Source organism: Dinoponera quadriceps, unplaced genomic scaffold, assembly GCF_001313825.1.
Source record: "Dinoponera quadriceps isolate SergipeBrazil2010 unplaced genomic scaffold, ASM131382v1 scaffold717, whole genome shotgun sequence".
In the NCBI taxonomy this organism is placed as follows: domain Eukaryota; kingdom Metazoa; phylum Arthropoda; class Insecta; order Hymenoptera; family Formicidae; genus Dinoponera; species Dinoponera quadriceps.
In genome coordinates, this window is record NW_014555639.1 from 2,796,264 (window position 1) to 2,822,808 (window position 26,545).

The 26,545-nt window shown below is 40.8% G+C and overlaps 2 protein-coding genes across 3 annotated transcripts in view; one reads left to right on the forward strand and one right to left on the reverse strand.

The window, feature by feature from the left end:
* Positions 1 to 5,180: 5,180 nt before the first annotated feature.
* Positions 5,181 to 9,673, reverse strand: LOC106744962. Its single transcript, XM_014620145.1, has 11 exons — positions 8,635 to 9,673; positions 8,297 to 8,508; positions 7,388 to 7,438; positions 7,203 to 7,286; positions 6,914 to 6,982; positions 6,723 to 6,788; positions 6,450 to 6,572; positions 6,278 to 6,337; positions 6,118 to 6,183; positions 5,590 to 5,796; positions 5,181 to 5,501 (listed from the first exon to the last, which is right to left on the reverse strand). Exons 1-11 carry the CDS (start codon positions 9,671 to 9,673, stop codon positions 5,181 to 5,183), a joined length of 2,298 nt encoding a protein of 765 aa, XP_014475631.1.
* Positions 9,674 to 20,616: 10,943 nt separating this feature from the next.
* Positions 20,617 to 26,545, forward strand: part of LOC106745036 — a 27,311-nt gene continuing 21,382 nt past the window's right edge. For both annotated transcript variants that reach the window (XM_014620267.1, XM_014620266.1), the window contains exons 1-2: positions 20,617 to 20,777; positions 22,872 to 22,982. In XM_014620267.1, the coding sequence (XP_014475753.1) occupies positions 22,893 to 22,982 (90 nt within the window). In that variant the 5' untranslated portion in view covers positions 20,617 to 20,777; positions 22,872 to 22,892. The remainder of the gene's footprint in view (positions 20,778 to 22,871; positions 22,983 to 26,545) is intronic.

A 26,545-nucleotide genomic window follows, 5' to 3' on the forward strand; every position in this document is an offset into this window, starting at 1 on the left:
CAACATCGGCGAGATGTATTATTTACTGTTTCGTAACGGGATGATAATTTTGACGAATCTTTCAGCGCAGCTTCCGTGTTATCACCGTTTTATCATCGTTGACATACTCCGTCATTGAAAGTGACATCAATGCCAATAGAGGAGCGAGCTATCGCGACGATCGTTTTCACTATTAATATCATAACACGTCGGGTGAAATAAAAAATAAAAATTCCCCCACAGAAATTTCTTAATATTTTTCCGGACAACTTTTAACCTGAATCTACGCAGATCTTGAAACCGGAATCCATAACTGTTTGGGAGAAATCGGATTCCGATTAAATCTCAAGGAATATTCTAGTCATCAGTTACTTCTAATAAAATTCGCTGATTCGGAGGTACGATAATCTCTTACGTTCTCACGCAACGACTCCGTCGGAAATGGCGAATGCAAAAATCGACGAGATTTATATCACATAATGACGCATTATTACATCATAAATAACAGGTCGTGCAAAGCGGTGCGCAGTTTGGCCCGCGGTTGTCACCCGGATACCTGACTGGCGACAGGATTTTTGTGAAACGCCACTTCGTCGGCCACCTGTGCTTTCACGCACTCGATTTACGATCCTTCGGATCTATCTGTAAAAATATTTGCCGAGAGATCGGTCTCGCCTATCGAACTCGCAAGTACTGTCAGTGGTGATGCAAAGCGCACCGATCCTCCGATAATTGTCGGAGATGTCGGTCGTATCGTATACAGTGACACGCGGTTGACACTGGGAAGTCAATTTCCCGTGACGAAATCGCGCGTAATTACGCCGGCAACGCGCTCGTAAACGCATCCCGCGGCCGGAATGCCCCTGGTGCGAGAGGTGCATCCACTCGATTGCATCCGTTCCAGTTTGCCTTTCGCAAGTGCGGCCGTCCGTAACCCGATAAATCGGGCTTCACGAACGACGCGGCGAGATTCTCCTTGAGTGACACACGTCGTATGAAATACTATGAAATTCTACGCACGTGATTTTTTCTCTCCGATTAATGCCCGACACGCGCATCTCATTCTCACGAAGATGGCTTTTTTTTTCTCACGCGAACCTCTAGAATTCTAGACCACGGCGATCCACTCGAGCTTCTCTTGAGAAAGACACATCGGCGCGAATCGTCCGATCGAGTTCTCATCGCATCGGGACGGAGGTCGCGATCTTCGTGGTCTATTTGTTCCAGGCAAACAATCGTGAGCATCTCATACATCGCAACTCATGCAACGTTAATTGGCCGAGGGCGGAAATATAAATTTGCGCGACTTCTTATTTCATTGTCATTAAGAAAAGTGATAATTATTGATCGAAATAGATTTTCTTTCGTGTGTGTGCGTGGAGAATGTATAAAATATAATCATTTATTCACATCTTTATAGCTTGCTTACGTTAGTTTTACTTCTTAAGTTAGAGATTATGTGTAACAAATAATACATATTTCAAATATTTATAATCGTATAATTATATATGGAATTATTAATGTCCATGCTGATCAGAATTATATGGCTAATTAGAAGAAATCTACACCGCAAATACCGTGCTAATGAGTTAACATTAGTTGCAAGCGATAAAATATTTAGAGCAACGAGAAAAACATCATGTTATTTGGCATCCCTTATTTTTTATATGGCGCAAGTCATGATGTGTGCCTCGATATTCCGCTTAATTGCTCGCTTAATGTATAATTACTTTAGCGTCGTTCATCCATTAAAGGACGTGTTCTAGTTACTGTAAAATATTCAATGATATGTATACCAGCACACAAGTGGCATTAAGTTTTTATAACCGTCGTGCAATTGATAGGTCTAATTAAACTTCGTTGTTAATCGTATACGTATAGTCAACTGTCTCCGGCAACGCGACGAAAGTCAATTTCGTTATAATATTTCTTTCTTTTTGCGCGTGTATCGACAGTCTGATGTAAGGCTAATATTAACCTAAAAACGAGAGATGAACGAGTACTTTCTGCCGAGCGATATTTTACGCTTGAATACTCGTTCTTGCGAAAGGTAACTGCATACAGCTGCTTACAGCTGCTTACAGCTTTCTCTGAATCTGGAAAAGTTAAACTAGTCACGATAAATGAAGTTTAAAACAGACAGAAAGATAATTCATCTTTGACTGTCTTGGAGAAACTACGGAGCTGCGTGCGGAAAAAAAATTTAATTCCATATTTTCGATTTATACTTTTATGAGATTTGAATGCGTTTTCGCCACGATTTGTAAAGCAAGTTATAATTTATTTTGATTCGATCGTTTCATATAAATAATTGATGGAATATCGGCCAAACATTATGTAAGTGTGAATAATAGAGGGGTATATCATTACTAAGAGTGTCTACACTAGTCGTAAAAGCAATACGAGGGTCAACTAACGACCTCGAGTCTATAAAAAGTTTCACTTTCTTTCGCGATAGAAAGTCACTGGCCTTCGAAGAGACTTTGCGATCTTTAGTTCATTACTTGACCCCCCACGCACTTTCCCGGTTACACACGAAATCGTGAAATATTCAGAAATTGCTTCATTTGTAAAAAAAAAATACATTTCTTTTATATATTATTATTTATTTATTTATATTTGACAATTAATTTTCTCCAATTTACTCTCCCTCCTCCCAATGACTTTTTTCCGTTAATACACATTATTACTCCATTTCTTGTAATCGTTATAATTATCTTTTCAACGATCGTCGGAAGTTAATTGCATGACTTTCACAGTTTGCCGGTGGAGGATTACCAAGAGTACATATCCGATATATATATCGTATATGTATATATATATATATATATATATATATAATATATATATNATATATATATATATATATCGTATATATATATATGTACGAGTAACACGAGAAGCGGTATCACACGTGAACGACGCCTCGGCATTGCCGGAAGCGAATGATCTTTCGTATAATCTTGAAAGGATCCATAGGTCAAACGGTGAAACGTGCTTTCACTCGAATTCGCGATCGAGGGGATCAGTGCGCGACACGGAATGTTGATACAACAACGATCAAATGACGCGCGCTGATTTTTTTCTCACGTGGAGATGAAAGTTTTTCCAAGTCCGTTAATTGCGATCGCTTAATCGGGGCCGAGACACTTGAGAAACCGCGAACGTACATATAGTGACGTGTTTATATCCCTTTCCGATTGTGCGTTCACCTCGCAGTTCGCAATTTTCGAAGGGAGCTGTCTCACGTTGTCTTATTAAAATAGTTATCTCCTACTTATCTCGTAATTTGTGTCGGGATAATGGATTTTCCAGAATTCCGTCAGGGACACATGTAATATTCGGAAAGGAAACGAGCATGATTAATTAAGCATCTTCGCTTCCGCCCGTCACAACAAATGACACGGCGCAACTTTCCGATTTATTGTGTCAATTTCTCGTCTGTCGTCCACCATAAATTAATGGTGATGGGTGTATCAAAGTGAAATCGCCGGACAGCTCGGACAGAGAGGACGCATTGATTAGAATAGATTCCGCAATTATTAAGTGATGTAAGCATGAATCGAGACGCAGTATTGCGAAACTCGCGCTGGAAACATTTTGAGTTCTAAATCCTAATCGAGAGTCTCTCTTTCTCTCTCTCTCTCCCTTCCTCCCTCATTCTCTCCCTCTCTCTCTCTCTTTCTTTCGTTGAACGGAGAGTATGCGAATCTTCCGTGTGAGGGGAGGGGCCAGCATTTTATTACCTTGACGTACTTTCACTGGTTTCGTTCGCAAAAGTCAAGTACCGATTTATTACACGAGGCAATTAAACCCTGGATTACGCAAAACCCGCGTCGTACACGTGTTCCAGATGCTTAACCGCGTTGTGCTATTTAAACTTGCGAGCAATTGAAATAGAAATAGCACGGGTCAAGCGGAATTTCCTCACGAGCTGTCGAAACGAGATGCAAAACAGAATAACGACGCGGAGGTATGCAGGAGTGTAAAATGTTGATCTATGCAAATCGCGCCAACCCATCCTGATTTACAACAGTGTTAAAGAACTCTCGACCTGTTAATCAAGCCATGAATGGAAATATTTTTTTTTTCCAAAATGACATACACACACATTTAGAAACAAAATACAGAGAGTATGGGAAGAGAAAATGTAATTCTGGAATGACTATACGATTTAACGTGACAAATCTCATTGATATTCCGAGAAATTTTGGTCTTATGTTAAACTTTTACTTTTACAACACTAGTAGAAGTTAAGGTAAATAAATTAAAAAAATATATATAATAAGTTTAATCCTAATAACATAATTTATTCCCACCTTGACCCTAACGATGTCTTAAATTTCCGTTTTTGCTGTTTTAACGGCAAAATGGATTGTTTAAAGTAGCATTAAAATGGCAGCTGGTAGGATTAAAAGTTCAAAAGAGAAGTTAATAAATGTCAGTATAGTCAAAGTAGATTTTTAACTAGTCCATGGGGCTAATCTAAATAGATGCAAATTGTTTTTAAGCGCGTCAAAGTAGCATCAAAGTGTCGACTCGAGGTGTTGCTTTATGCGAATCATCTATTTCGACAAATTTTACACGCAGTACAAGTTTGCATTCGCAACACCCAATAGATTGACAAATCGATCGCGCTAGATATCAAGCCCGAATTGCTCGTTAAGATCGTTCAATAATGCGGCCGAAGTTCGCAATCGGATATTTTACGCTCAATTATACGGAAATGACAGTACACGTATGAGGAAAAACGAAAGTTCGCAACGATGACGTGACGTGGCTACTGTCCTTGTGTGCTTTGATCCCCTATCCTCTCGGTAATAAGAAATATCCCCACATGATCCTAGTTTTAATGAGTTCGTTGTGAAATGATCACCGAGACTTGTCGCTAGTTGATTCCACAGTTGTGAAATCTATGTAAAAGTGAGGTTTTTCTCAGTGATATCGCAATCAAAAAGCCGAGGGATATTATTTCTATTCGTCCTATTTCTTATCACGATTACATCTAAATTGATCTTAAGCGAGCCGCTTATTTTGAAGGAGATGTAAGTCCAATTTCCGAAAAGGGTGATTAATTTAACTGTTACGCTTGTATGCAAATCAACATAGAAAGTAAAAGAAACGGACGCACAAAGGAATGGACTTGCATCGTTTTCAAAATTGGCAACTCAGATAATAAATTGTGCTGGTTGTACTGTAACTCAAAATATCTTTATTTGTTTGTTCGGGTTTGGTCGGGTTTGTCTCCTCGTGAATGTTGTGTAAGACGAGCCGGTGGATCCGGGTGGAGCGTAAGCGGGCCTCGTGGGCTGTGGCGGCGGTGCGTAAGACGGTCTTGTGGGCGTACCGTACGTAGGTTGTTGTTCTTTCGATTCCGAGGAACTGGCTGACAGACCAGTGCTAGAGCTTGACGACGTGCCGGACAGATTTGCGCTGGAAGTGGCCGACGTGGCCGAGAGCTTCAAGAAAGCTCCGAGGACTTCTTTTAAGACCGAGGTAATCATATCTAAGAAGTTCGGTTCCTGCAAAATTAATCGAACAATTGTGCGTCTTACCGATCAAAATTATATATTATGGTCGATGTAAAAGCTTTCTTTTAAGATCGCTCACAGGTTTGGACGTTGTGTAAGAGTCATAGCCATATGTTGGTTGACCGTAAGTCGTCTGGGCGTAGTACGTGTCTCTGTTACCGTATGTGCCTCTATGCCCTCCTTTGGAGGCTGTCATGGAACCAGCACTGGTGCCAGCAAGCACCCCCGACACGACGGCACTAACTATAGATTTTATGTCCGAATCACCCGCTGAACTGGCGAGTTCCTGAAACATCATTATAACGAGAGATTTGTTGTCCATTTTAAGCGTAGAATACGAATTATATGAAATTAAAATGTAAAACTTGTCTCTCGCAAACAAATGTAAAATTGTAAACAAATAAAAAGGTAGATAAATAAACGACACAGAGAAATAAATATTAAATAGATAGACCGATCGATAAATACGTGGACAAAAATATGAGAAAGAGAAGTGCTGTTAAATTATTGATACGTTAGATTTCCCTCGCGATTTTCTTTTTCTTTTGCAGGTGAAAGAAAATACGAGAAACCTACGACACCTTGGCGCATCAGCTACGATACATACTTTACTCAGCGTGGCAGTGATGCCGGCGATAAGATTCGACAATATCGATTGTCCGTATGCCCCTGGCTAAAACCGCCGAAAACAAATATACGTGAGTAATGATGAAAAAATCACGTAAATTATGTATCAAGGGTGTGAATATTTTAAAAGTGTGAATTACCTCGCTCAAAGGACCAGACAACGATGTGATTAGAGCTCCCGACCCCTCCTTACCGCCAGGCTAAAAATCAAGTTCCGTGTTTGCTCGTTTTAACCACAGGAATTTACGTAGTAAAATCGTGCACACTTTTACCCTTTTTATTCAACAGAATTTTACGAAATAAATTTCTTACGCCACTACTGGTGCGACTTAGCGGGCCGATCAAAGGACCCAAGATAGGTCCGATCAATGGTGCTATAAGCTGAATCAGGGGTCCCAAAATAGCGCCAGAATCACTCCCTTGTCCGTCTGCACCCTGAAACGAACGACGGGTAGTTAAATAGATCAAGTACATATGAAAATAATTTGACAGTTAAAATTACTAGAGAATTTTTTAATCGAAGAACATATCGACATTTTGCCTTGGGATATTCCTCCGTTGGGAATTATCATTCAATAAGCTCACCTCGCTGAGTCTTTGAGAGAGTGGCACCAGAACTCCAGGAATATCAATTCCTCCCTCTTCGTTTGGCTGAAAAGGGGACAAATATTTTTCTATAACTTCGAATTAAAATTTATAGATAGAATTAAATTTTGATTGTGGAAAAATTAACGACTAATCTTCAAAGCGACATGCATTGAACACTTCAATCTTACGTCAGAAAGCCCTTCGATAAGAGGAATAGCGCCCTGAAGCAGCTCTCCTAGATCAATATCGGACTCCGGCTGAAATTGCCAATAATTATTATTGTTTATCTTATAAAGAAATTGAGGATATCGATACTCTCCCTAAAGCTGTAAGAGTCCAAAACTTAATAATAATAATAATAATAGTGAAATCGCATATTTTTCGCATATTTCATAGTTTGAAAATGTTAAGCTGTAAAAATTTTTGATGGACGTGGTATTATATTTTACAAGTTTATTGTTTGTTTCTATTTATTACGTCGCTAAGCTCTTCGAGAATCGGTGCGGCTAATGGCAATAAGTCCAATATAGCTTGTATAGATCCGCCTTCTTCCTCGTCATCCTGCAGAAAAATAGCTTAACGTTACGTATCGCCGTAATAATAAATAATTACACAATACGCACATGCTGTTATAATATAAATAAAATAAACTTGAATCTCACATCTGTTTGCTGTGCGAAAGTTTCGTTGTTTCTTTCCTGATTGCGCACCGTCTGAAACAAGTAATTGCATTTTAATTTGCGGTATTCTCGAGCGATTTAGTCGTTTAAGTATGCAAAAGCCGTCATAACTCCTCGGAGAGTTATCGTTTTATTATTATCGTGTTTTCATCGGCGCATTTTACATTCAGTGATCTCCGTCGTGACCGGTTAAAGAGCAGAGGATTTGCCACTGATCCTCGTTTGAGCAACAAGGATCATTGATCACGGCAACCTTATGCATATTTTACGCTTAGAAACGATCGCAACAACACGATGACACGATGACCGACGGTCGTAAATTTCCAAATTTCACTTTCTCAGGAACATCTCCGACGCGAAATCCCACCGACGGTATTCTTGTGTAATCACCCCAGCGGCCGGCTTAATTAAGTGTCGACGTGAAATACGGCAGATCTAATGAGAACGAGAACGATGCATTCGTTACAAGTCCTCAGGACGCGGATGTGAGTGCAAGGCGAATTAACTTTCACGTTTAAGAACCGCTTGTCCTGTTCGAACGTGACTATAGATTATAAGTTTTTCCACCATATTGATCTCGTCAGAACTGTTGCGATATTTGCAAGTTTTTCTAGATTATTGCGTAAACGCTGATCCTTCCAATATTTCAGTTATTTAAATAGTGTTATTTAAGTAGCTGTATATTTTTCTGCCGAAATATCGTGGATTTCCCGACTCGAAATTTGAAAAAGTCAAACAAGCCGGATAATGAGACGAAAAGGAAGCAAAACAGCGCGATCACGCTGACTGATATTTCGTCGCACAACAACAGCAACGGACTTTCAACAATTAAACTCTACGTCGTTCAACAATTAAACTCTACGTCGAGGGTACTACTTGCGGCTTACTCACATCCTCAAAAGCCACCTGTATCTTTTGTTGGTTAGTGCCCCTCAAAATCGAGAGCACCGGTGTCGTGATCTCGGTCGTGTTCTTCGGCAGTTTCCTCAGAATACCCAACGTCCTCAATAGATTGTCGAGTACAAATGGCTGTCGCTTCTTTGAATTTTGCTGCTTCGTGCCTTTCTTCTTTTTCTCGTTTTTCTTCTTCTGTTCTCGCTCATCTTGCTCAATTTCCTCCCCCTCCTCTTCTTCCTTTACTCTCCCTCTCTCTTCTTCTTCTTCATTCTCCTTCTCTTCCTCTTCCTCATCCTCCTTTTCTTCCTCGTTCTTCTTGGTCTTCTTTTTGCTCGTGCCCGTGGTAAAGTCATCGAAGATGACGTTGACCCGCCCGGACTCGTTCGTGAGCGTATGGTTCTTCTCGAGGTACGACTGGAATTCGTCGACGGGTCGGATCACTAGGCGATTCTTCGTCTTCGAGGTCGAGGTGTCCTCTGGCAGCTGCCGGGTGATCGTTATCACCGCTTGGAACGGAAAAGTCAAGAGAGATCCAGCTGGCCGCGACCGATTCCGCGGTGACATCTCCGCCAGCTTGTTGTTCAAGGCTTTCACGTGAACATTCAAGGAGTTTTTGGTCGAAAGCCTTGCGGGCTCCTCGAAGTTGGAGACGTTCCCGTCGAGGGTATTCTGGTACGGGACAACGTCAGTCGGTCTCGAGGGTAACGGAAGATACGTGACGGCTGGAGGCTGCGCAAACGTTTCCGGGGCACCGAAGGCGGCGGACTGAAACGGTCCGTTGACGTCGAAATTCGTGTACTGCTCAAAGTACAGCTGCTGATCAGCGGCCGGCCCGTTGTAGACGTCGTCCGATGTGGGGAGGCTGAAGGGCTCCTGTAATTGGGCAGCTGTGAATTTCATCTTGCCCACGGGCAACGGGTACGCGATCACCATGTCATTCGAGCTTTGCACAGGGCTCACAGGAGGCTCCTTGAGTCTTCGCGCTGGATAATTGATACCCTGCCGTCTCTCGTTGGAGGACGCCTTCTTCGTCATCTCCCACGACTTGAAGCCCGAGCCGTTGGCGACGGACACTCGTTTGTCGTACTGTGCGCCGCTCGACGAGATGTCCTTCAATCTGGTCGACGTGGAATTGATTTTGGACGCCACCAGGGTCTTCACGTATTTGGACCAGGCCACCAGATCCTCCTTCGAAGCGATTTTCAGCGGCAGCTGGATCTCCAGGATCTTCGGGAACGCCGAGAAGCCCCGCTCGCTCTCGTTCGTCGCACGCTTCCGTGACTTCAAGGGCGCCGAACATGCGAGGTTGGACACTACCAGAATGAGGATGCAGTTTGAGCGGGATAGTATCCGTGACAATACGAGAAGCATCTTGAAAACACCGATATTCTGCTGTTGGGTAGTTTCAAATCTCAGGTGGAATTAACGTACGACGACAGCGGCGTATGATTCATGATAGAAAATGGCATCGCGCATCTTTTCCAATAAATTCTCAGTGCTTTCTCGATGAATTCCTTCTTCCGGTACGTTTGAGTTAGATTCGGCCCTTGTTACTTTACTTTTCTATCCCACAACCTATTGCGCAATTTCTCATTTACACTTTACAGGTACACCTAGTGATTTCGATGTTCACCCTTCATTTATAGCTGAACACACATATTCACAGAAATAAATCAAGTGCGAGCGGGGACGATTATCAGCTTCGCTGGCAACGAATTTGCGCGATCCTTCGAATTGATTATTTAATGGAGTGTTCATGGAGTTTTATGGCGAGCCAAACTGAACGACTGCGACGAACTAGGAAGGAAGAGCCCGTAGGAGACGATCGTACTTGAGGAACTGGACGGTTGAATAGGAAAATGGTTGCTTTATAGGCTGGCCTAATCAGAGGTCTGATTTTTTCCCCTCGGTCGCGGAAGCGTGCACTTTTTCCATGCTGTATCGAGATATCGGCTCCCGTTAATCATAGTGCGTGGGATCGGGGGCGGTCGCGCGTTCACTTCCGTCGTTGCGTTTCCAACGACGAGGTCTTCCTCCCCGCGGCATTCGGATAATTACGTCGGATGATGTATGTAACGTGAAACGCACGTGTACGACAGGCGAGAGCGACTTTCGTAAGGGCGACGAATACCTTAAGAGTTGCAACTTCGTAACGTAGTAAATGGCGAAATTATCTTACCCGAGTGATCGCGAATGGGCATTGAGAGATGCGAATCGCCGTAATCGTGCTGCACTTCGGTTTACCGTGCGATTAAGCGATTACGCGTTATAATCACCGTCCACGCGGAACTCGTTTCGAAGAAACGAGTTCGTCGTTTGTGGATCCTCTTCCGGGTGAAACAACCTCCTCGCCTGCCGAATTCTTCTCTCTCACAGAGGAGGGAAAAGAAATACGTAGAAATACTGAAAAATGGCGGTATTATTATGAAACAGAAAGCTTAAAAACATCTTAGACTTGGGACAACCGGGAAAGAGAAAAACATCATAAGGTATTTAATCAATCAGTATGTATCAAAGACAGAAAAAATCGATTGAATATGCCAAGGGATCTATTTGTTACTTCTTCGAGTGAAAGAATAATATCTGTCATCGTTTGTAAGCCTTTCTCCGGAGCGACCTCGTTGGCCGTCTCTTCTATTTTAGCAGCGTTTGATTTCCTCTTCCTAGCTGAAATATTTTTCAACTTCTCTTCGAATTATCGTGACAGCAAAGAATTATCCGTCTTGGTCGTGACGACCGTGATCGTGATCTTGAAATACCAGACCGGCAACAATAAACGAGTCCCGGTAACGAGCGTTGGTATCCTGTTTCTACGAGCACAAAGCAAGGACGCGTTCACACCCGCTCACGCTAATGATGGTTCTCGCGATCGCGCCAGTCGAAAGTGGTCGATCTAACTGTATGCAAAATAGAAAGTCAACGGAGATATCAGAGAACTCTGTTTCAAGAGTTTCTTCGTATTTCGATTTGTTATCCTGTGCAAGAGATTCGGTACATTCTGCAACAGTGGCCATTAGATCATTATTTACCGACCATTCTAAAGATAGTTCGTTGCACCGTAAAGATCTTCTCTGCAGATCTCGGATTTGTTCGATTCAAGCGTATCATACGATGGAATTTCTTCGAACACAACGTCGAAGCAATAAATAATCGAAGTGACAAAGTAAAATAAAAGAATGTCTTATAAATAATAAGAATGTCTTGCGAACAAAAGACAAATTTGAAAATCAGAAAGGAAACGGAAAATGATCATGGAATGACCATGATATTTGCATTAAGGAGGAATTTATTATGTAATATGTTACGGGATAAAAGGCAGATGCTAAAAAGCAGATGTGAATTTCGCCTGCTTGTGAGTTTCAAGTGTTTCTTCGGCGATCTGATCAAGTGCGAATGACCGGTTGCGTTTGGTAACCTTTCACTTTTTCGGCGAGAAAGGGTTCGCATGAAATGCTCTCAGGTATCGCCCCGTCGCCATAATTGGGTCCTATACGGAAGAGTTATTGCGTAAGACATGATCCGGAATAAATAATTACTCAGAAGACGGTTCTAGGAAATCAAGCGTCGTTATGCGATGTTATTGCACGAACTGGCTCGGAATATACGGCATTAAAATGTGTATCGGCGTGCTTTCGTATTTTTAGAGGAATGGCGCGTGACATAATCCGCTACTAGAGAATTATAGAAAAGAGAATTATAGAGAGTTATAGAAAAAAGATTATAGCGCAATAAAAACTTGTATCGTTAGCGAGGAACTTCCTAGTAATATTCGAATAACTGTATATGACTGATGGCAGAGAACACGACGATGAGCAACTTCGGGACGTTCAATCGAGCGCGGTTACATCGGCGGGAAGAAAGAACGGCACACACGAAGCTGGCGGACTTTCCATTGCGCAAATGCACGGTAGTGTATGGTGGACGGCCGAACCATTTGCAACATTTTTGTGTCCGCAACGTTCCTCCTCTGTCTATATCTGGTAAAAAAAAAGCTACAGTGATATATTTTCCATAGAAAAAAGAAGAAGTGAACGGAACGACGGAAAAATGTCCGAAGAAGGAAGCTTTACTAGAACGATTTTTCCACCGAAATTTCTCACTTCGACACATTGGAGACACGCATTGGCTATAAATAGAAGTGAAATACGGACACACACACACATATTTGCAAATATTATTTTACATAATTCTTCTTTAAGAAAGAATACGAGAAAATTTTTAACAAAACCAGCAACGTCATCGATATTCTAAAGCGGAGCAGACGGGTGTAAAAAATTGCTAATTCTTTCCTGCTTGGCCTGCTATTATACATCGTTTTTATAATCGTATTAAGCGCTTTCATAGCGTATCAAGCGAGAACTATTGGCAAATAAGGTAAAAAATTAAAAGTAAATCGCCACTTGAAAAGGAAGTCAGACAAATCAGCAATGCAGTAAAAACTAGTTTGCCCAGAGTTCACGAGTACTTATCATTGCAGCCGTTAGTCCACTGTGTTCACCTTTCATCCTCGATCAATCGCCACGGTTCGAACCGGTCTATTCTAAGTATAAACGGACTGTCCTTAACTTCTGACCGATCAATGTGTGTCGGTTGACGGAGAGTTCTCTATTGGTATTATTATTAAAAATAAACGTGTGAGCGATTATTAATCGTATTATATTATTATTAAAAATAAACGAGTCTCGTTAATCCGTTCAGCATTCTGATACATGTAAAAAATGTATCTTATCAATAATTGAATTCGATAAGAAATCGATTGCATCTATAAATAACATTCGTACGACGCACGGACGAAGCAATCTTTCGGCTGTCTTTCAAAAACCACGCATTTTACAAATGAAATGCATCGTTTGAACGATGAATATTGCGAATACAAAAATCACTTTATTACAGGTTGAGCGATAATTAAAGCTGAAAAGATCATCGCCTGGTGTAGACAAAGGTGTCTCCGTCTGGTGAACGTTCACGAAAGCCTTAACGTTAACAGAAAGGTCTTGTCTCTACGGTTGTCTTATTCAAGTAGCTGTCGGTAACATCACTTATCTCGGACTCATTAATCTCAAATCGAAAGGATATTTGTAATTATATGACAAAGTAATAATATTATTTTCAAGCGTTATAAAGTAGCCAAAGCGTTATAAAGTAGAAACTTTATTTCCCCTTGGGCAATATCGAATATACTTGCAATTTTTGTCGCAATCGTATATACTGCAAATATAGCAAAATTTGCATCTTATTTATAATTAGCTATTACTATTGATGAAATTGGCACGTGCTAAATTATCCTTATATCTTCGATTGCAGAATTTCCGAAGAATCTTACTCGCTTAGCCACTAAATCAAATGTTTATTGATTTCTAATTGGAATTTATTAGTAATACGAAATTTTTAACAACTTCCTCTTACATAAGGTTTAATTTTTTGCTGATTTTAATAAGAAGATTTTTCACTTAATTAGATAATCCTTGGCCGCGTAACTGTGAGAATACTATTGGATAAGCAGCATCACGGCGGGCATCGTATGTAAAATAACATACACACGTCCATCATGTATTTCTATGATGTAAATGAAATTAACGCTAATTAATGTTTTCTAATAACCTCGATGGAGTCAGCAAATAATAACTCGCAATTTTAGATATGCAATTTATTCTTATCATTCTTTGAAATAGCACATACGTATATTTTTCGTATTCATTTTAAACATGTACAGACTGTGTCTGAACTCTAACTCCGACAAACTTATGGGATAGATTCTACAAAAATAAATAAAAAAGTAAATTAAAAATAAGTAAAAAAGCTAATAAATATGTCTTTAAACGCTTAGTTTCTGAGATATAACTGCCACAATCTCAGTTCACAAAAATATATTTTATTCATTAAATTATATTTTACAAAAAAGTAACTAGATACGTACTATTATCAAAATTGTTTAAAATATCTGTTTAAATATCTTTTAAATATAAAATAATTTCAGAAATAAATATATATATGTGTATAAATATAACATAAGTTTAAAAACAAAACATATCTCTTTTATGAAGATTCAAAGTAATTTTTAAGATAAATATATATACCTTATATTTAAATATATAACTTCTATATATATGTTAGAATTACCATTACGCCAACAGCAACGATAAGTCGACCAACTTAAATTTTATTACAAATGTGTACACCTAGCCACCGACGACGTTTATTATTAGTTTCAGCAATCGAAACTCTTGCGTAAGCGCGGAGGAAAATCGTAAAGTTCTCCCGACATCTGGCCTTCTTTATTCTTCAGCAAACGCAATGTGATCGGAAGAGAGAAACCGATTGAACGGTAAAAGATCCCGAAAGAATATCCGCTCGAGAAGGAACCTTTGCCCCAGCCGTAATGTGCCAACCGTACTACGATCATTTTCACTTTTACCCCGGATGAGAAAAAACGACAAACCAGCGACGATCAACGTCATACTGTCGCGCGTGTAATGCGTGAAACTCGCGTTTTAGACGCAATCGAGCAACACACGGAATACGGCCGGTCGCGAGCACGCATACATGGGTGCACCGCGATCGGAACGGACCCGCTTTCATGCAAATCCAGTAACAGCAAGGTTAACAACATTCGCGCTACAAGCTACTCTTTCCAACTTCGGAGAATGATAATCGCTCGCCATGGATAAGTCCCAGCTCAATAGCTAGTTAGACCTGCTATTTCGTGAGTCCTTGCGCGGAGATATGACAGTGCAGATCCGCTGAGAACAACATACAGGAGGAACGGATCCGATAGTGCGAAACGGATATGATTTAGATCGAAGCCCAGGTAAAGCTTCCTTATAGCTGTCTCATGAGATTACGTAGGCCGTTACTGAGTTCGATTTTATATTTAAGATCGTGTCAACCAGCCCAGAAGCCTACACATAATAAAATGTCTTGTGTGAATAACGGCCCACCGAAATTTTTGTATTACTTTTTAATATGGGAATATGTTGGAAAATACGCAAAAATACATTAAATTAATATATTCACTTTGTTAACATGTTACATTTTAACATATTCACCTTACAAACATATTCACCTTACACTTTGTTAACATGTTACATTTTAACATATTCACCTTACAAAAATAACGGAAACATTTCAGTGGTCTGTAATTATGGAATTTTTACTGTATATTAATAAGTTTTGCATATTTTACACCTTGACACCTTTACAGTTTGAAATAATAGGTTTTGCATACTTGATTTTACACCTTTACAGTTTGAATACCTTCTCCTCAATGTTTGGAACGCAGCCAATATCCGGTAAAATATCCAGTAAAACTTGTTTTTGAATAATTCCCATAAGTGAAAATCTCAAATTTCACATCGGCTACGTTCTAAACGCACCTGGAATAAAACGTTCAACTCGTACTGAAGCCAAGTATATCGACAATGCTAATAAAGTGTTAAATTCATCTGCAGATGCTCCGCATCAATAGGTTTGTTCATTTTAGCTGAGCTAAATTGCATTCTTTTTGCCTTCACACGGGGAAAAAAATTTATTGTTATAATAAAACTATCGTTGCTACTATATATTCGTTGCAACAGTAATAAAAAAAGATAAAAATAAAAATAAAATTTAGTTCGCATAATCAAATTAGCGAATTATTCGTAATTAGAGCAGAAAGAGTTTTGTTGTCAGGATAGAAAATATTCTCCCGAGTGAATTTGTCCTGAGGAAGAGTTGATTTGCTAAGAGAAATAAAATATACAAATAGTGTTCCCTACATTTGTTTCCCTACATTTACCCTAATTTGTTCTTACAGCAAAATAATTTATATATGGAGCAAAGTAATTCAGCGAATGACAATTGGTACTCTTAACAAATCATTTTACTAACCGTATAATAACTGACAGTTTTTGGTGCGACAGCATACAATTTGCGGTACGACAAATTATTTTTCTCCTTGTAGAGCGAAACAAAAATATAACCTAACGTTGAGGGGAAAAGGAACGAAGTTCCAATACAGCACTAATTCGGCTAAAACGAACAGGCCTGATAAAACGATCCGTACAGCACTTGAAAATGAATTTTGGACGGTCTTGAACATAAGGTCTAACTGTGAATTATCAGCGGTAAATTCCTTGAATAATTTCAGGGTACTACATAGGAAGAAACATTTGTTGATTTCTTTGTATTCAGACAGGCGCTGCGCAGCACGGAAGATTCGGCTGAAAAAGATCTCTGTGCGTTCACCTTTGTCGCGGAGCCCTCGTTTAACTCTATCAGGCTCAGATGGGCTACTGTTACAATCTCCAGTTCGAGAAGAACAAAATCGCGCCACGTCATACTTTCACCGGTGACGAGTGGATCCGCTTCCGTACCAGCAATTGAAAATATCATCAAAGCGTTTACGGGAATGCATACGTGTCGTGCGAGAGATATCGGAAAGTGAAATGGGCGCGTACCTTTCAAATGTCCCTAGACAACACAACGTCCAAAACTATAAAACGCCTTTACATCTTCAAGACGTCTTAAAGACGTCTGATGTCCGGACTTTTGGATATTGTGTTATCTGAGTTAATTAGCACGCGGAGTAATCGCGGTGGAACGGATGTTCGGATGTTGGACTAGCTGAGAACTTCGACCGACGAAATTGTTCACCTTTCTAATTGCGACAAAACGTTGTGTTATATGCAAAACAGAGCTACTGGGGATTTGGTAACGCGGATTAACATGAATAAACGTGCCGAAAGCGACGACGAGGAAGATATAAAGAAATAGGAACAACGAAGGTGACTCAATGCGATTTAGCAAGGATATCGAAAGAGCGCCTTGGCCTCCCGAGTAGTACTTCAGAATAATAACGAGAAACTTCGATACGTCGCTCTCTTCTTTCCTCCCGGTCATTTCCATAGATATTATACCGAGGTCATACGCAGTCTGTATTATGTGAGGAATTGTGCAAAGATTAAGATAGCGAGATAACATCGGTAACCAGCGACTAATTATGCCCTCATAATCCTAAGTTTTTAATGTGAAATCGAGAGATACATTCGTTCTTTGTTTTCGTTGCCGGCCGGTTGCTCGCTGATTGGAACATTCGGTAGAAAAAAGATTGCGATATCCTCACCTTGATGAATCATAGAATACATTCAATATTCGAGGAATATCCTCATTAGAAAATTTGTCTTCCGTGAATAATCAAGAGACAAATTCTCCTACTGGATACGCCGAGAGAATACTGTAGCTTTTTTTATACAAATACTTTTGTTCAATTTTGTAAATTCTTTGAATTTTTATAAAATCTTTACAACTTTGTATTTCCAATTTTCTAATAATGCAAGAATAGACCCGTGCACAGTTGGCTGAGAAACGTAATAATTTTTTAATCAGCAGATTTCAGTTCCAGAAAGATAAATAATAACGCATATAAAATGTAAGGATAATAAATTAAGACGAACTGTCGATATGTTTCTCGATTATAAAAATACACTGTAATTTGCACTGTAATTTTTATTGTAACTTTCAAAATTCATCCCGTGCAACACTGTCTCAACGAATGTCTCAATGTATCCATATATAAGTGCGTTGCAAACTTCATTGAGAAAAAAAATGTGTTGCAACTTTCCTATCACTGACCAAGAATAAATTTCTAGAATATAAAACTGATATCGGAATAAGCGTCGCATACGAGCCGTTCTTTCTCTAGCGTCAGTTATATTGGCGTTGGAAATGCGTTCATAGAGTGAATCCTCTGCGTGTCATTCGACGGACGATTCTATGGCGAAATGAAAAGAAAATCAATATAAATGAGCGACGGAATTTCTGCGGAGACTCCAATTGCGATCAATAGAGTTTCTGGTGTTGCTGCATATGCCAGGATTTTTGATCTTACACAAGTTAGAATAAATAAATCTTCTTTCGTCATAGCAGGAAAATAATTGCTTCGCACAGAAGCTCTGCTGTCGTTCCAACTTGCTGACAAGTAACGAGCGGAAACGTCGAGGGAAGAGAATCAATTCATCAACGTGAACTCGCAATCGCTCGAGCACGGAGAAATTAGTGTGTTGTAAAGTGCGGCTTAATAAATATATAATTGAATGGATAGCAAAGGTGGTGTGCGACATATGTCTCTATATGTCTGATGGCAGATCGAGAGATCTTGTCTGAAGGTTTGGTAAAATGGAGTGAAGCGTTCCGTTTTAGAGATAATCGTTTAAATTTGACCATTGCACAACACACACACACACACATATATATGTACATTTCTAATATATATATATATATATTTCTGGAACTGAAATATATATATAAAATTTGTGACATTTTGGCGTACGTATTGAATGAATGCCGGAATACATATGTCGAGAACATGGAAGATAAATATTTGAGACGCATAATTTTCGTTTTGTGCTGAATTTCACATTTCACCGCGAAATATGATGGTACTTCAAATAACGTTGTTAAACGTATCAGCAGCAAACACGATATACCTATCTTCGCTATCTTAGGCTTGAATTTTTCAAAATGTAACCTTGAATCAAATAAAGTGAAATCTCCAGCTAATTGAATCGCAATCTCGATAAGAATGACGAGAAATTCCAATCTCAACGAGACATCCACACCGCAAGAAATGAATGATTCAACCATAAACAGACGCGTGCAATAGTGGCATAATAAAAACCGCGTGCAAAACTTTTGCAAATGGCTCAAGGCGATTTCTAATGTAATTATATAGGCAGTGATGCTTCCATATATATACGAAGGATGTAATAATAACATGTAGATCATCTCAAGAGCGGTGGTTGGTCATGCGCTATTCTAATTGCTCTTTCCTCACTACAAATAGTCCGTTACAAAATAAATAAATAAATCGCATATAATTTATGTGTTGATAAGCACATATTTACGTGTCGATTAGTTAAAACACGACGTTCTATTTCCTATTAATTGTAACCCTGCTTTTTTCCGCAACACATTATTATTATGTACGGCATTTTAGATTATTATGATCATCCCGGTTCTGAAGTTCAAAGTGCGAGAGCGAGAGAAACGCTGTGCGATGTCTAGCGCTAAGAGGCTCAACTAAATGTAGTGACACGCCGTATTAGCATCTATCATAACCTACGTGAGAGATGCATTACATGTCCGCTTTTGTGTAATTATCTACGGCGACATCGATTAATGCAAATTGGTGGAAATTTACATCTAATGATTCATTTCATCAGAGAAAAAGTAAAGTTTCACCGCTGCAGTATTTACCGTCTTGTGATCCGAGTAAAAGTAATGGTTAGCAACGCATGGATAGATGCGATAAATAGTAATCATGGATGTGTCCTCGTAATTATCAGCGACAGCTTCAAGTAATTATCAGTTGAATAGTTCGCTAATAGATCTTTATCGAATTACACGTATAAATTTTAAACAACAATATTGCGGACCTCGTTATCCTTAGACAATCATCTTTAGACGTTGAATCGAGTTCTTCTCCATAATCATTCATCCTTCGGTTGCGCAAGATTTTGCTCGTAACTCAAGGATTATACGCGTGTTACATTATCCACATCACATGATTTGATCATTAATTATTGACTCCATCGATAATGTCCTCAGTACTTCCTATCGTGAAAAGGACTTCCAATTGAGACGCAAATGATTGAATAAGAAAGAAGCAAAACACAATAGGATTCAATAAAAAATAAAATAAAACTAGAATAAAGACAATAAAATAAAAAATAAATAAAGGATCTTGTTTACTACTAAATACGTTTACTATTAAATATGTACGAATATTATTTACATACGAATTTATATACGAATATTATCATATACTAGACATTGAAGATGAACTAATAATGTCAATAAGATATATCTTTTTTACAACGATTTTCATACGATTTTTATAAATATATTTACATATGATTACTATTAAATGTCACTAATACAAATTATATTTTGAGATTGATATGAAGAAGAAGGAGAAAAAGGACTCGCAGTGAAAATTTCAAAGTACATTACGTAACAAGTACGTACAAAGTACGTCACTTGCAGAAAGAAATGTCTCGAAATTTTGAATACAATTTGCTACATTGCCGAACGAGAACACAAAATAGCTCGATTACGTCCATGAGCTTGTTTACTACGCGAATCATAACACGGACGTATCTGCCAGCGAAATGCCCATGTTCAGGTGGACGGACCGAAATTTATGGATGTGGTCGATCCCTTCTTCAGGACGTCGTGACAGAAAGAGAGGACGAGAGGCCGTGGACATAAGTGTAGCGTGGAGGTGGTGTCGAGCCCCTCCTTCTAATAAAAGCCGCTCACTAAGCGCCGCTACACAGACAGTAACAGAAAACTCCGAAGAGAACGTAGGAGCCGCCGAGAGCTCCTTCAGGGCACTGCGACGACGTACAAACAATATTTCTTTTTTTTTTCTTTACGAAAATTCCATCAGTTCGATCTCACGACGAGAACCGTGCGACGGGTATAATATCTGTGCGTGGTGAGTTCTCAACACAAACAGCCTCGTCTTGCCGTTTTCTAATTCGTCCGGCGCGTTTTTGCGGACGATCGCAACGAACTCATCTTCAGTGTCTCGTGGCTAAATCCGACGACCACGTGGCGAGATGGTGACAAGTGGAACGTTTTGCGAGTTTCGCGTGTTCGCGAGCACCGAGTGTAGACGATAGATCGATTTCCTTTCCGTTCCCTGAGAAATTCGCTTCCACCTGAACGCGTCCGATAGCATAATCATTGGTCGCAACGTTCGGTGAAAAGACTCAGCCGATTCCCCCCGGGAATAATCATTTTTCGACGGCGATGTAACGGCGAATTGACTTTCGTAAATTTCATTTGCGCGTACGAGCGCGGCACCGAAAGGAAGTCGATGAAGTGAAAATCTTCCTGAAGCGAGTCTTACCAGAATAACAAGTTTCAGGTGAAAATCGAAACTTGCGTTGATCGTCGTGCGAACTTGATTCACACGTGTCTCGGGGAAGATTGTTTCTTTTACTTCTCGCAGAAGAAATTCCTTCGGGAAAATTCTTTTGATCTTTTCATTCGGCTGTGAAGTCATTCGTTACGCTTTCATCTCGCGTGAAAATCAGTAAACCAAGTCCTTTGAATGTTCTTTGAATGTTCGATCATAATGCTTCATTTCTGTTATCTCAATTACGACTTTCGATCGGCATCTTCGAGCGAATCTTTTCCTTGTTGTTGTGACAAGAAATTTTCGAAATGTTCTCATTTTGCACAGACGTATAAAATATGTTTATATTTCTGCATTATCATGTCGTAGTCGGATTACAATCTCTGCCGAATGAAATTGGAAGTGATCGAAAATACAATTATGCGACCTCGAAGATGCAATATTGCACCACCGTCCCTGAACAGAAGGGATACGTACTGAATTTATATTGACCCGGAGCTATTATCGTCATACTTGATAGTCGGCGTGCCAAATGCACGATTATCTACTCGCACGTGGCATATATTGGCAATCATTAAAATTGCACGCGCATCGATGACATTAATCACCTGGCAAAGCCGACATTCAAGCTTAATTCGACGTCCCACGTTTAATCTGAGAAAAACCGCTTTGTTTCCGTTCAATTAAATTCACCTAAAATAATTGGATACATTTATCATTAATTGGACGTTCCCATGTACCGCTTAATCGGTCTTTATAAGTGCTTCCCATTTATAAATTCGCAATGTAGACTCGTACATACACGGCTCGCCTAATTGCGAGGTGCGAACACAGTAGAACGAATTTTCTATGCAGAGAAAATCATTACACGAGCAAATTAAGATCCACGATGCGGATGTGACGCGATGTTTTTATTAAAATCGCGATTAATTGCGAAGCGTGCGCTATCGCGCCTTTCCTCCCGCGCCTGGAACGTTCTCTACTTTCATTCCGTCGAAAGTGATAGTCTCGAACGGATCCATGCTCGAGAAAGGAGAGTCATTGCGCTTTTCTCCCTCCCTCTCCTCCCTCCCTCTCTCTTTCACGCGGGCATCTCCTACCTCTTCATCTGCTCCGTCTCTTCGCGATTCTCGCGAAGCAATTTCCGGCTTGCACGTCCGACCCGTGGCACGCTTCGCGTGTCAAGATGCACGTGAGAGATAAGCCGAACAATACTTGGCGAGCAGTGCCATGAAACAAATAGGTTCACGGCCGTGAAAAGTCTCTCACTGTCATTAGAGAGACGCGCATTGTTCGCGGGCATATTTATTCTCATTGACTCCTCTTGAGCCCGAAACCATTTTCCCGAACAATTCAGGGAAGTTCGTAATAGTTCTCGCGGAATCGCAGCCGTCGCAATGCGGTTTTGATGGAAATTATCGCCGAATATCCGCGAGAAGTAACGGGACAGTCGTGTGTTCAACGCAGAAAGTTGCAGTTCACATTGTCGCGACACCTCGGCGCGCCTTGCGATAAACTTGCAATCGTGAGACTTAAACACATGCATACACGTACAAATATATATCGTATGTGTAAAATATATTTATATAAATATATATTTGATATATAACACCACGCACATATACGTACGTATACAAATATGTTAACGGAGCGTTATTATTTTTGCAGAGTCATTCACCCGAGAGCAAGATGAGATATATTATTCTGACACTGGCAGCTGCGCTTTGTCTCGCATTGGTGAGCTCACATCCGCTTCCGGAAGACGGGCTCCGATCGGAGGTAAGCACGTGAGAGGCGCATCATGTGCCTCGTGTGCACCTTTCTCTTTTAACACCCATCGTCGCCGTTCGCCGAGATTAATTCGAGGAGAATTAACCGGCCGCTCTTCTCTCCTCTTTGTTTTACCGCTTCACCGCCTAACACGAATTCTGCACGTGGCATGCTGGCTACTAACTCAAGGTCGAGTCCCAGTGGGACACATGAAAATTCCTCCGCCGATAATTAGGCGGTGGTATCGCGGCTCGATATGACGACGAACAAACGTCGTTCGGTTTTCGCGTGCGATTATGCAACGACGATTACACCGTGACTTTCACCGTGTCACTGGGTCGCAATATCGATATTTTTTTTTCTCTTTCTTTCACCAACTGACCCCGTATCCATGTTTCCTGCCGTTCCTTCGGCCGTAGGAGAGAAAGTCTGATTTGCATTGCGAAAATCCGAGCCGAGAAGGGTTCCGCGATGCTCCGATGCGGCGGAGCCGAGACACGTGGAAATTACGAGCGGTTATTAATCATCATACCGTTATCCTAGATACACGAACGACTATGTAGGCGCCGGCAGTGATCGCCTCTCGAGCTCTCGCGAAAGTCGAGTCGCCATTCGAAGGCATTAAACGCCCGATCGCTCTACCGAATCGATCGATTCGGTGGCCGCGCGGATGATGTTTCACTTTCGACGAGTCTCTCTTTCTCCCGCAACAATGCCGCTGCGACGAAAAGCGGCATAACGCCAGCCGGACGGCAATTCGGCTTTTACGGCGGTCTACCTATCGTTGCCTGCGGTTTATGGAGCCGCAAACAAGCGTCTGTTTATTCAACAATATGGTATTTGAAAACCGGTCGCCGGGTAATTGCGAGCTTTTCTTCGCCCGATCGTGTCAGTAAACGCATTTTGTTGCTGTTGCACTATTAAGGCCGGCATCGTTCGCGTGAATAGACGGCGGGTTTGCCTTTGAATCGGCTGGGATTCGTGCGAAAGGTTGGTCGAACAAAGTTGACCTTCTGTATCGACGGAGATACAAAATCGAAGTAATTACAAAGTTATATTGTTAGAGGCGTCCGTAAGGAGAAAAAATATAAATATATAGTATTTTCTTAGGCTCAAGTTTTCATTTCCCGGTTAACCTGTGGTTTAGGCTTAACCTGATGATATAATGTAAAAATTGTTTTTCTATTCATGGTTGATCATTAAGCTGTAAAAGTTACCACTACAAGGCCATCGGTTTAATGATTCAACATGAATAGAAAAGGACAATTTTTGCATTATCATCGGTTTAAGTCTAAACCGTAGATTAATGAAAAAAATGAAAAGCCGAGCCTCAGCGCGCTGATTGAGTGAAGAAAAAAGTATTCAATTTATCGCGTCGTTGATTAAAATCTAAAAGCCCCATCTTCGGATGTTTCGATACGTTTCATTCTGAAATATACTCGATCGCTCATCGGATAATCCTGATATTACATCGGTTTCCGAGTGCGAAAACCTTTTTTCGCACGAGCGCTCTTAACAACGACGTAGCAAAGGGCTCCCTCATTTCCGAAGACTTTCCGGTGATATTTCAATGAAGCTACGTTAGGCTTGGCTTTTCGTAAACGTGGCACAAACGAGCGAGAAATCGCGATTACCGTCACGTCATTACATGACTTTGGAAATCGCAAAGTCTCGCCTCTCTCGCAAGCTCTACACCTCGTCTACGGCCGTTGTTTGAACTTAGCGTTTACCTGGTGATTTACTTATAATTACCGCGCTTTGCGTAACCGCTGCTACAGTTTGCGACCGTGGTAGCATAATGTGTGTACGTGCGCGCGCGGAAGAGCGCGGTCGAGTTACATGAGCTCGCCGGTACAAAGGGAGTTATTCATATGGAAAGCATTTTGCGCATAATACCGGGGCATGCGCGTCCGTCGAGAGAAGTCGATGTTTAGGTAATGCGGCCGTAAAATAAACGGTGTAACCCTCAAAGTATATAGTCCGACGAAAAGCCGGCTCGTCCGACCGGCTCTCGTCTTCGCTCCGACACTTTCACCGGCCGCGAACAGCGTCCGGAGTTACCGGACACTTTCTTCGTTCGATAGGCGCCCAATGGAAAGCTGATGCGTACGCGCATGTAATGTTACGATGTAATCCGCAGAACACCGTGTATAAACAAACAAAACCTCGGACCGGCTCTGAGAGCCGTGCTTTTACGCGGCCGACATCTCGCGATGCTGATATCGGACTGACGGTGAAGTTCGTTTGTCGATTTTTTAAATTAAAATATGCACCCGCAACATTTAATTATTTTAAAATACAATCAATCAATCGGGCATGCTGCGTTCGTTGACTCGCCCGCGTTCGTAGAAATTCTACACGGAATAAAAGCGCTGGATTCAGGTAAACCAATGACTCCGATATTCCTTGGCAAACTTTTACTCGGATAAAATTTACTTAATCCGAATAAGAATTTGCTAAGAAGTATCGGAATAATTATCTACGTGAATCTCGGGCATTTCTTTTTCCGTGTATACAGAGAAAAGTAATTTGCTGGCACGGCATATTTGTTTTCTCTCGTTTTTAAATGAAACACCAAGCGGTGAAGATATCAACCAGAGACAAATTGCAAATTGTAATTCAATCGTTTTCCTTTTCAGTTGATTAATCAGACATCGCTATGCAGAATTTCTCCCTCTTCTTTCTTTCTTAATTCTTTAAGATTATACGCTCGAGCGTTTAGAAATCCAATTATCGCGCGGAATAATCCGGCTGAAGCTGGAAGACGACAGAACGAGGACGAGTATCGCGAAGACGGCGCGAATGCGAACGAGGTTTCAGGGAAAGTGAACCATAGCACACGAGTTGAGCAACGTCTGAATCTGACGGCCGTACAGTGGCCAATCGTGCGAGCTCGGCCGATTTTCTGAGATATATTATTCGCAATTAATGCGAACTACACGAGAGATCGTGGAATTATCTTATCGTCACATCGAATTAGCGTATTTGATGCGTAAAAATACGAGCGTCGACATGTCGACCTTTTCGCGAACAGTGGACACATCTGTGAAGTGGCATTCCTATTTCGTAGATGTTTCGCCACTTATTTACCATATTCATGCTAAGATCTCTCTCCTTTCGAATTTTAATTCGACGCTCATCAAACGTATTCTTCGTGTGAGATTAAAGTCTGCGTCATTTATTCGGAACGAGGTTGGGGTCGACAATCGATGCCGTTCATCAATAATCCGAGCGCGCAAACGCACACACCAGTGCGTCAAATTTCATTATTCTCATTTGGGAAGCTACTCGTTCGACCTTGAAATTTTCGTGTCAGGCTTCTCGATTTGAACCTTCAAATATATGCCACTAGAGTATTGAATCATGGGACTAAATGTGGAACACCAGTGTAACCGGGGATCCTATAATGCAATGAGCCTCGATCGTACTGCGTACAAATTTGGATTTACCTCGAGATTAGTTAGCGAGCCCTCGCGGAGTAAATGGCGCTGAGTTAATGACCCTCGCTTCGTTAGTGCTTAACATAAAGATCGTTGCAGAATACAATTACCTTAACACCCCCCCCCCCCCCC

Excerpts from the sequence above, each read along its gene's own strand:
- LOC106744962 (XM_014620145.1), bottom strand. The coding sequence starts at position 9,673 with ATGCTTCTCGTATTGTCACGGATACTATCCCGCTCAAACTGCATCCTC. Across the intron at positions 7,287-7,387 it reads CTTTCGCACAGCAAACAGAT|GATGACGAGGAAGAAGGCGG; the intron begins GTGAGATTCAAG and ends ATTTTTCTGCAG. Across the intron at positions 6,184-6,277 it reads TGTCTGGTCCTTTGAGCGAG|CCAGGGGCATACGGACAATC; the intron begins GTAATTCACACT and ends CGGCGGTTTTAG.